The sequence below is a fragment of the Pongo pygmaeus genome, chromosome 11, assembly GCF_028885625.2.
Source record: "Pongo pygmaeus isolate AG05252 chromosome 11, NHGRI_mPonPyg2-v2.0_pri, whole genome shotgun sequence".
Taxonomy (NCBI): Eukaryota; Metazoa; Chordata; class Mammalia; order Primates; family Hominidae; genus Pongo; species Pongo pygmaeus.
Window position 1 is genome coordinate 99,347,764 of NC_072384.2, and position 12,088 is coordinate 99,359,851.

Here is a 12,088-nt window from a genome sequence, read left to right on the forward strand (position 1 = left end):
TATCACAGAAAGCACCAAATGGAGAAGGAGTGATGCAAAGCTCCCTCTTTTTATTCCAGTACATCTATGTACCCTAATACAACAGATTAATCTGGTGGGTAATTATGCACAGAAATCACTGCCTCATATCTTTACCATATATGAAAAATTTGAAAATAGTGTACCCTAATTACCTAAAGAAATTTAAATGGCACGCTTCCATGACCACAAGTGAAGAGGACTTATGTGTTTTTTAATATGCTGCATATATCAGAAGCTCTTAATAATCACTGATTTCACCCAGAGTTAACAATTTAATAATGGCACATTTCCTATCTAATTAGACAAAAATGTAACATCACCAAACTAATATTACCCTACATATGAATTTTTAAGATTTCTAAAACAGATAAGTAACTGTATCTTGCTAAACTTTAGTTGATATGAAAGGCCCAAGTGAATTCCAACCCCGAGTCCTTGGCTTGTGGACAATTACAGACCTTTTTATAGTAGCTTGGTATGTTTTTAAATACAGCCCTCCCCAAGTCACAGAGGCTGTGCCAACTTTAGTCTCAGGAGTTCTGCTGTCTAGTGTCAGTTATTTTTCTTCACTTTTCATATTATGACTGCAATAAACAATTAATCCACAGCTTTGTATTTTGCTGACAGACATAAATTCAACGTTGCAAAGCAGTGTCACTCAGATATAGGCATAACGTTAAAGAAATGTGATGTGCTGATGAGTTTCACAGTAGTTATGGGCTCAAGGTCAACAGCTGAGGCAAATTCACTTTAGAGAAAATTACCTAATTTGTAAACTCTTTAGCTAAGATCTGAGTGATGGGAATAACCTTTTAAAAATAAGTGCATTTCTCTTAGTGATATCAGAAGTTAATATTAATAGCCACAAGATGCTTAAAACTGAAAAGAAAAATTATAGATTCATGCTTAGCCGTTAAATATTGTCAGCATACTCTAGTTCTGACATGCTAATAGAAAAGATAATAAAACTCATAAATCAATTGGCTGTCTGCTTCTAAGATTTATTGTACTCAAACTGGCCAACTATAGACAAAATATTATGTTGAATATACTTTTAGCTACCTAAATACAGGGCCCAACGAGATGATAATTTATGGACAAAAAACAGACAGGTATGGTATAAGAGCTGCCATCCAGATGAAGGGAGGCCCTCAATTATAACAAACAATGCATTTGATTACTTTTATCTCAAATTTCTCTAAGTTTCCAACTTTATCACCATCTTATGATTAAAATAAGCTGTGATTAATATGTGGAATAAATTGCTTTTTCCTTGCTGTTTTATTTCTACTTCATTTGTACTGAACTAAGATAGGCCCTGAATAAAAATTTCATGAAAAGTCAGTGGTTCCCTAAAGCAAGTCCTTGGCCTTGTGTTGGTTCAAGATAGAAGTCTAATCCAGTTCACATCAAAATGAGAAAAAAAAAAAGCAGTGGAGATGCTGGGGAAGTGATTTTCATATGGCTGAACCGTAGCATTTACATGATCTTTTGTCTGAGGCTATCCATTTCATTAATCTGTCTGATATCAAAGAGTATGTTATGAAATGATATTGATAATAAATAGGAGCTTCCCTAAAACTTTTCAAATAAATTTATCTTCTAAAATAAAAGGTTGGAAAGCCTATATTGGGCCCCTCTTTAATTTTAATTTCAATTAAATCTCCAAGTCTGAAAGCCACTGCTCTGTGTGGCTCAGTACATGGGTTTAATTATCTAAAGTAAGGTGCCCTGGTGGTGGATGAGACCTCGGTCAGAAAAGGACCAAGAAGGGAAAGGGGAGGGTGGGTCCTGAAGGGTGAGTATGTGCTGTGTACCCTCATCACCCCCATCCCCAACTCTGGGATCACTGTGGATATTGCAACAGACTGCCTCTACAAAGTCATGAGCCTAACTGCCAAACTATTAAGTCTGGGCAATTCACTCTGCGACTTTGGCCCTGGAAACTGACCAATGATAACACAAAAGCATAGCACAAAAGCACTGGCAGAGATGATGATATTTAGATGAAAAGTGACGTAAAGATGTGTTAACTTCTGGCTTCTCTCCCAAGCATGTGAGGGGGGAGGGGAGGGAAAGGAGACAGAAACCTCAGGATGGAGTGTTTCACTGCATCCCTCACGACTCCTCTCTATTTTTATCAAGAAACTGTGCCTCACTCTCCCTTTATCTTCTCCTCCTCCATTCTGCACACACATGTGCACACATGCACTCCTGCCTCAACTTTCTTTTCCTTACTCCAGGAGATTCAGAGAGAGGCCAAAGGGTCCTCTTTGGTGGCAGCTGAAATTGAGAGTATTGGGCAGCAGGCCCATCTTATAACCTACCAAAACAATTTGTGGGCCAAACTCTAGGGGGTCTAACATTGGAAACCTCAATTAATATTTCTTCTTGAAAGCAATTAATTTTAGATTATGGAAAGTGTCAGTAGTTAAACTCAATTACTATGGCAAAGCAATATTATTTCTCTCAATGAGAGCAAAAACTAAGCCAACAAAACACGCAATCCAAAGGAAGGCAGATTTCTAAATGAGATGTAACCAAAGACAGCAAAAACTCATCTTAAAATTCTAAGAATCTGTCACAATCTGTCTCTCAAGGTTCAGCTGAGTTCAATGGTATTCCCTAGGTCATGTGGCTATTTCTTTTCCTCAGTCTAATCAAACATTCTTTGAGGGATTTTGGATGCAAAACTACTTCACAGGTTTTTTATAGAAAATGAACTGATGGAAACCATGTTTTCCGATCGAGAGATTTAATTCTCCATGAGTGCTCTGGCTTTACAATCCCACAAGTAAAATGATCTCAGGAAAGCAGCTGTCTTTGGCACTCAACTTCTCAGTCATTTTTCTTTGTGTGTACATACATACACACACACACACGCACGCACATGCACACACACACACATATACACACAGTACCCACTGTGACGACAGCGTCTTCCGTACTTGGGGACCTGGCATGAGACACCCTCTGACAGAAGTTGGTGTGGTGTGTGCCACTTGGACCCTCAGCAGCTACTGCTGGCACACAGAGCCCTGCTCAGGTGGGGTGCGGGGGTCAGGGACACTGACCTGCACCGGCTCAGGTGGAAGCTGGACCACGTGTTGCATGCGTTCGCTGTGGTGATGCCTTGACTCCTCCTCATAGATCACATCCCTCTCATGCTGGGGAAGGTTCAGGAAGCGACGGATGGTACAGAGGTTTTCCCAGAGGGTGCGGTTTTCTGGGCTTGGGTTCTCCTTCCAGCGGAGCAGTTCACACAGCCAGCCCTGGAGAGAGAGGAGGTCGCTTGCATTAACCTGCAGAGTGCAGAGGAGCTGAGGGAGCCTTGACTGCAGTCCAGTGCCATCACAGTACATCTTTTTCTGTCAAAATTGTTCCTGCCAACCTGGGGAGATAGTGAAACAGTCTGACGCTAAAAACCAACCCCTGACCACATAGGTGGTTATACCAATGCCCAAGAATCTTTCCTCTTGTTAGATATCGTAACACCCTGCCTATAGAATATATTCTCAATTGCAGTTTCTCTGTAAAAGATAAGCAAGATTATAGTCATCTGTTCTCAGAAAAAGTAATTTGTGTCAGTCAGTTACAATTTTTTAAAATTACCCAACTGGGCAGCATTTCATGCTAAGAGTGAAGATAAACAAATATGCATTACAGGACAGCAAATTCTAAAAAAGAAAAATTGTCTAGGTGTAAACAACACTGAAATCTCTAGGGAGGAAATATTCTTACAATTATCAATAACTCCACAAAATAGAAGCAATAACCTTGGCTAGAATGAAAAGAAATGTATATTTGCTCAATCTCTGAATACCTCGGGCTCTAGGCCCTCTTAACCATCACCTTCCCACCACAGCCACACCTGCAGGAAGGTAGGCAGTTGGTCGGGTCACACCTGCAAATGTCTGCTTCCAAAATCTGGCATCCGGATGTTCTCTCTCTTGCAACTGCACGAGAAAGAAAATGTAATGCAAATAATGATGGATTATATGAAAATAATACAGAGGATGCTGTCAACATCGCTCACTGACTCATGTCAAAATATTTTACCAGTAGCTTTCTAACCCATCATTTCTAAGCTACATCACTAATTTCAAAAACAAGAACTGTCCCACATCATGTCTCTTGCAAAAGAGTAAAAAAATTTTCTTAAGAGGTGCATAAACACGAATGACTTTGTGAAAAATAATTCCCAAACCTCAACAAATTCTATATCATCACTTGTAAGCCAATGAAAGTTCCTGACACGCATTATAAAAACCCCATATAATATCATAAGCCATTGTTTGTCTAACTCTCCACTGTGTCTTCTGCCTTTACCCAAAAAAAGGCAAGATTTGATTATCTCTGCTGCATCAGCCAAGACAGCAACACCAGCTGTTCTCATTGTGCAGCCTCTTCCTCGCGGCCTCCATGTTAATAACCTGATCATTCCATTTTCTCCTTCAACTGCCGGCTGCAGCACCGCGAAGAGACAAAAACCCAGGCCCATCTGCAGCAGCTGTAGGCACTGAACTGTGAAGCCACCAGGGATTTATAAACTAATCTGTAACACAACACTGCCTTGTTTTTACAAGTGAGAGGCCACATTTGCGCAGACCTGATCTTTTCTTGCAATAAACTGGAAGCTTGGGAGAGTTAGAAGGTTAGGAAGAATGAAAACAAGGTATCTTATCATTTGCTTGGAAATGTTTTTCCAAGTATTTTCATAGATTTTTTTTCAACTCAGTTGAAAGGCAGGTCAATGGTTGATTTTCAAGGTGCAATGTATATAAAAAATGAAGACAAATTTTTTTATCCCTACCAGAAAATAAATTATATTTTTAAAAATCTCCTAGTCCTCAAGTGTTTCCTCAAGGGGTTCTTTGCATAAAGTAAAAGAATTCTTGAAATGGAAAATAAACCATCTGTGGAAAAATAAGCTTCTACTTCTCTATCTTTTCATAGATCTGAATAAGTCTCCAACTGAATTCTTTCAAATGTTTCTAACAGGTATGTTTAACATCTTCCAGGGGAGGCAAGAGCATGGAGACTAACCATTTAATGGAAAATACAAACAAAAACCTGCATCTGTTAAAAGATGAAGATCTGAGATACCCAGACCTTAAGGAAGACAGCACCTGCTGTTCTGCTTGAGGACTGAACTGCATTGTGGGAAGCCGCAGCTTGAAAGGAGACAGGTGACAGCTGAGTGGTATCTCCACTTATGACACTGGGAATGTCTCGCACAACATTCATTGCCGCATTTGATTTATATGCGCTGTTATAATCTGCACTCATTACAATCACTTAGAACAACACTACAGGCCTCGTTATGGACTGTGTGCTGTCTGCCATCAGTCTTTAAGAAGTGTAGTTCTCAATTTGCCCACTGACATGCAAGGTCTTGACCTTGAAGCTATTAGGGAGCAGATTAGACACAAGTGTGATCATGTGTGCAGACATAAGCAAACCAAATTAATTTCTGGCACAGGGAGGTAGCCAACAAGACCCTGTGTTCTTAAGGCACCAGAGAACTTCCTCAAATCCCTGATGGAGCTGAGCTAATAGCATGTTTAAGGGAACCCGGTTTTGAAGATGAAGCACATTCATGGTATTTAGAGGGTTATTAATCTAGTTTCCCCACAAAGTGTTTGCTTGGCTGATCAGATTAAGGGATGGAGCCTTCAACAGTGCACCCCCACCACAGCAGGCCCCAAGAAATCTGTGATACTTCACAGCCTTGGACATATTGCACCATGTGTACCCAGCTGCCTCAATAATTAGCTTATGAATGTATCAGCTGGTTCTGTGATTTTTATAAATAATAACTAACCTACAGAGCAGAAAGATTGTCAAGAGCCTTATAGTAGCACAAAATCGGAAGGTGATCCTAACTCTACCTTGCTCTTCTCCTAAAGGCCGTTATTCCCTCCTACGGGTGCTCCTGTGATGCCATTTATATGTATTTATTTTGTATCTGAACTGGTAATGTATTTTTGTGTTCGTTTTCTTCATGGCAGCCATGATTTACCTTCCCCTCACTCTGGCTCACTTGCTCATTCCATGTATTTGTATGCCTATCTTCAGGAAATCTATTCTTCCACCTCACTTCCCATCTCACGCACCATCATTTTATTCATATCATCTTTTCACCAGCCCATTTGGGATGCTTATCTCTGTTTTCTCAATAGGGTCTCCTATTAGCTTGTTTGCTGGCTAATGAATGTGTGAGAGAGTGCCACGCAGTTGCATGAACACACATGTATGTAATTGTGAGTGAACCCATCACAGAAGAGATATATGGGTCCCCACATTGGGATTTTTTTCATTTATATAATTTTTGCATGCCATCCAAGAAAGTTTTGCAGTATCAGGCAAAAAAAAAAAAAAAAGTGTAAATGTCAAATAAAACAGTGACAGATGACAGTATTCTCTATTGAATAGCACTGTTTCTGTCGTGCATGTTCAATGGGAACTCATGAATTATTAATAAACAAATCTCCTTTTTCTGTTAAAAATCTCAAGTAGGTTTTTGTTGTTTTCTCTGTGTTATGTGGAGCATTCCATGAGAATTATTTTCATTTCAGAAATGCTGATACAGAAGTTCATCTGGTTTCCAGCCTTGGCCAGCTCTGTGAGTGGGCACCATGAACTGTGGAGTATATACTTCCCTGGGATTTCTCTCTTAGCCTGGTTTTAAGTTTTGACCAAAGGCTGGCTGTATATTCATATAGTCCATTTAGCTTACACAGTCTGGTAAAACTAGGACTGCGTGAATTATAAGTGTTTGAGCATAGCTAGGAATGTAGAAAGTATCAAACCTGGATCTCTAAGACCTAACTGCTAAGTTCCTGGTCTGTCATTAAATAATGGGGTGACCTTTGGGCAAATAGTTACCCTGTTCAAGCTCCTGGGTGCTTAACTGTAAAAGGACGGGTTAACAAAAGATGGTCCCTAAGTTCCTTTTTGGTTCTACATTCCATGATCTGTTACCTTGTTATCTGTCAGAAAAAGCAGATAGTGATAAACCATCAGGGTTAAAGGTACAAATAAAAAATAACCTTGACAAAGTGGTCACGGTCAAATAACTAGTGATGATATACTGACACTGCGAATGCTCTAATGTGATGTACTGCAAAGGTTACAACATCATGTCTGAGGTAGTCTTGCCCAAAATACATAACCTCAGTTGAAACGAGAAAATATCAAACAAACCCAAACTGAGAAGTGTTCAACAAAATAACCAAAAATGGCAAGGTCATAAAAGAAAAGGAAAGACTTAAGAACTGTCACAGACTGCAGAAGACTAGGGAGAATAATAATAACTAAATGCAATGTGGTTGCCGGATAGGATCCTGGCCCAGAAAATAGACATTAGTAGAAAAACAGGTGAAATTAGAATAAGGCTTTTGTTTAGTTAACAGTATAGAAACAATGTCACTTTCCTGGTTTTGATAATTGCCCTATCACCAATAATTGCCATACGGTGATATAAGGTGTCAACATTAGGGGAAGATAGGTGAGGGATATATAATACAGTGCAATGATCCCTTCCATACTAGTTTGGCAACATTTTTGTGAGTCTAAAATTAGTTCAAAATAAAGGTTTTTTTAGATACAGGAAATTCCTGGAACTTATAGAGAAAAATATACATGGAGCCTAAGTGTAATAATACCAAGAGGTTCGCAATTAAAACTTTACCTTCAAAATCTGAATCCAGAGAAGCAATCTATTAATAAGTCCAAAGACTGCTTCCTTGCAATCAATGGTTAAAAGTTCCCAAGAATTAGGGTGCATAAGCAAATAATATTCATTCACATCTCATTTTAGCCATCTCATCAGCCTCTTAAACAAATATATTTCCCTCAGTAGAAAAAACAACTCTGACTGCCCTTCCAACTATGCAGGTGAGATGACACTCCTACCAGTCAAGATATAGTTTGTTTACAATCCACGTGTTCCTGAAAAGTTGCATATCGATCTACATTTACAAAGCAAATCACATTGTAAATGTATTAGACATGCTTACTATTTGAAGAAATGTGCCATTAATTCTTTCTGGAAGATGAATAATAAATTCCTAGTTTATCTTTTATTAAGTTGATAGTTTCATTAATGAGTTGCATACAGGAGAGAACCTCTAGTTCACAATTTAAGAACATCACTAGAGGCAACAATAAAAAAACACCATTTGCCTCCATTTTTCTTTCATGACCTTGTCTCCCACCAGTTCCCCTACTGACCTTGTGCTCCAGCCACTGTGAATTACTCACAGGTACACTCTCACCTTCATGCTTCTGCCATGTTACTCTCTTAGATGGAATATCTCATACTCAACTTCTTTTCCCCATGAGAAGCTGTACTTCAAGGCTCAGCTGATGCGGTCTCATTTGTTGCTCACTCTTGCATAACCCTGAAGCATTTTTTTTATACTTTTTCACAACTTGATCATTATTATTTTTAGGGGTGGGTATGTCTGCACTCCTATCAGAACAGTTAGCTTCTTGATGGGAGTGGAGGGCAAGGGTTGGTTTCTTACTCATTTTACCATTTTCAGAGCAGAGTATGGTTTCTTGCACATAGTAGCTTCTCAATAAATAGTCATTAGATTGAACCAAAATTATTAGAGTACACAGAAATTAGCCTAGAGGAATGTTTTATGGACTCAAATTCAGAGAGTTATTGTTGGAGAGAAGCACTAATTCTCAGAAGCAACTTTGTCACTGTTCTAAAGTTTGTTTCCCTATCTCTAATGCATGAATATGATAGGGAAAATGGTCCATTATATAAATTGCAAATAGTAATAGTAGTCTCACAGGACATTGATTCTGCTAACAATTTTCTGTTGAGCACCCATCTCCTGCATGCCATGCAATGGGCTAGTACATTACATATATTATCTAATTGTCATTGTTACTTTTTACTTGAAAGGTTAATTGAGACTACCAACAAGAAAGTGAGTAATTCTGACCATGAAGCAGTTCAGGAAAAGTGTCATCATTAAGATTATGGCATGCAAGGTGAATCTTGGAAGATAAAGATAGATTTCACCAGGTGGGGAGAGGACTGAAAGTCTAGAAATGAAGGTAGGGCTCAGATTTAAAGAATGTCATGCAAAAAAACAATTTTAATCTTAATCTTATGGGCCCTAGGAGTCATTGAAGGCTTTTTAACTGATATCATGAAGAATTAACTCATCTTTCTTTTCCTCTCTTTCCCCCACCTTCTTCCTTTTTAAGAAGAAGTTGTTGGGGAAAAGGATATCATAAAGTCAAGAGCATGACTTATCCTAGCCTAGATATCTTTTTTCATAGTGAACTTGTGTGGCTTAGTATTAACTGGGACCCACAATGGCCTGGTACTGGTAAAGTGCACACTTCATAAGTTCTACCCTCTAGGAGTGTTCATTCTAAAAAGACATGACACATATCATAAAGAATCACACTACACCAATCATTTAAAGAATCTGTTATCATTTTAACCACTTTCTTTTCTCTCTCTGTGTGTATATATGCGTGTATTTCTGTTGTTGCTGTTGTTAATATTAGAGTTTTTAAAGCTCTCTTCAATTGAAAATGAATGACATATGGCAATATCTATTTCACTTATAAAATGTTTTAAAAGATTAAAATATTTCAAGTCCACAATAAATGAGTGACATATCCTCCAAACCACATACCAAAGGCTGAGAATGTTCAAATGACCAGGGAGGCCTTTCACAAAACAATAATATGGCCCAGTGTTCAAGCTTGGAGCCTAACAGATAAGAGTTTGAATCTTGGCTGTAAATCTTATGTGTTAAGTGATAAGGAGGGGAGGGGCACACCACAGATGAAAACAGTGGGGTTCCTGTCCATGGTACTGAAATGCCACTGCATACAAAGTGGCTTGCTTTCTCTTCCTCAGGACACTTGGTTTTGACCCCAACTTCTCACAGCCCCCATGTTTTTTCCTTAAAAAACATTGGTCTAGGTTTATGACTAATTTTCCAGTTTTTACAATATTTCAGAACAAATACAAACTAGAACTTGCTCAGCACTAAACACAAGTTCATAGCCTGCTCTGATCTCCCACAAGAGAGTTAATAACTTTGCCCCTGTTGAATAAAGCTGCATATGCTCCTTGAAGGCAGGGCCTTGTCACAGTAATTATTCCCCTTGATATGACTAACACAAAGCTAATGAGTTACTTCACCTACTAATTAGTAAGTAGCCCCCACTCCCTTTGCCCCTCTAGGAACTCTAATGAATGAATATCTCAGCAAATGAACAGTTCTTCAGGAGAATGACTCATAGATTCTTGCAGCAGAAATGCAAAAGGCCATTTACTCACCCACATCTTCAATACAGAAAATGTCAGCATATGTAACCAAGGGGAAATGTTTTCTGAGTATCTCAAAAGGAAACTCATATTATTAACCACAGACAGTTCGCTTTCTAAATGGAAGCACATAAAGTCCCCAAACAAACTTTTGTAACTGTGAAAGGATTTCTCTTCAGATGGTTGAGACTCTTCTGAAGTGTGAAATGAGCCAGATAATATTCAGCTCTTGTTTCTTCGTCACCGAATTCTCTTTTCATGAATCCAATAAGTGTCTATTAAAATAAATAAATCCCCTAATGACTCAAGATAACCTAATCAAGAAAACTGAAATGGATAAAAGCCTAACTATAAGGAAGTCTTGTCAAGGACTTCAATGAATCCCTGACAAGGAGGTTATCTAAACCTGAAAAAAGATTTCTGCTGGCTGTTTGGTTAAAGTTCAAGGTTAATTATACTTTAAATGTGGTAAGTACAGAAGATCTGCTTCTTTACTTTTCAAAATTGTATACTAAATTCTAAACTGTATTTTTACAGGGACCAATTTTTAACTATGTCTGGGTTATCTTATGCATGTCACTGACATTTCTATGGATATGTCTGTAAAGATTGAGTCTGTAATTGAGAGTAATGAAAATTTTATTTCAGAACAGCCCTTTAAATCTCTGCTGGGCTCAAGTCAAGTGGGGATTACACAAAATTTTGTTGCCCTCCTTAGCATACATGGAATATACATAGCTATTTAATAGTATGGAGATTTGGTACACCTTTACACATATAAATATGTACAAACACACATACATACATACATGGGTACATGCACCTGAAAAAGCCACTTGTGTTTGTCAAAAAAGAAGAATGAATCTAGAATCCTGGACTTCTTCACTTCAACAGCAGAAAGATATTAACAGCAAAATGCACTAGGCTAAAATATCAAACTGAAAACAACCAAAATGCTTCCAGTGCCTCCCTTCAGGTCCAAATGCCAGCATACCTGTGACATATCACTGTATATTGCAAACTTCCTCAAGAACTTATCATAATGGGTGGGTGGCGGGGGTGGGGGTGGTGTGGGCGGGGTAGTGGTTGGGGAAACCAGACAGGGCAGACAACCAGTAGTAAGACTTTTGTAAAGATCAGGGTGGGACTAGAATGAGGTGAGCAAGCGACTAGGGCATGAAATGTAAACAGTATGGCTTGACAAATGTGTGCCTTCTTACATCTTGCACCCTAGGCAGCTAGCTTGCCTTACCCTAGTCTTGGCCCTGTGAAAAGAAGAAGATTAAACAGTCTCAACAGCAAAGTGGTAGCAACCATTCATGAAACCAACATTCTCCCCCTGTCAGAACCACAGTTTAACTTGATGTCCTCTTCCCCAATGGGCTGGGGAGAAATCAGAGAGAAGGCTTTAATATGGCAACCTAATTTACTTCAAAGACATATGCAAGTTTCCAAAGTTACCAAGTCAGGAACAGGCGAAAAAATGAACTCAAAGGTTTCTGCAGAGGATAAAATGAACTTAAAATGAGTTTAAAACTTTAGGGATAAGTTAAAAGTATTTGACATTTTAAGAACCGCATATGTAGTCTGATTAATCTTCATTATCATCATTATTATTGATTGTCTAAGGACTCCTATAAAGACTAATTTTAAGGCATGAAACATTAACATAATTAATTGTGAGGGTGGTAAAAAGAACCCAATTCTTGATCATGAAGTTGATATTAAAACTGAGATCTTATGGGAATGTCTGAG

At 38.6% G+C, this 12,088-nt stretch overlaps 1 protein-coding gene across 2 annotated transcripts in view; it reads right to left on the reverse strand.

Moving 5' to 3' along the window:
* The window catches only part of SATB2 (SATB homeobox 2), a 195,789-nt gene that overhangs the window by 36,218 nt on the left and 147,483 nt on the right, over positions 1-12,088 (reverse strand). For both annotated transcript variants that reach the window (XM_063647790.1, XM_054478699.2), the window contains one exon: positions 3,096-3,293. In XM_063647790.1, the coding sequence (XP_063503860.1) occupies positions 3,096-3,293 (198 nt within the window). The remainder of the gene's footprint in view (positions 1-3,095; positions 3,294-12,088) is intronic.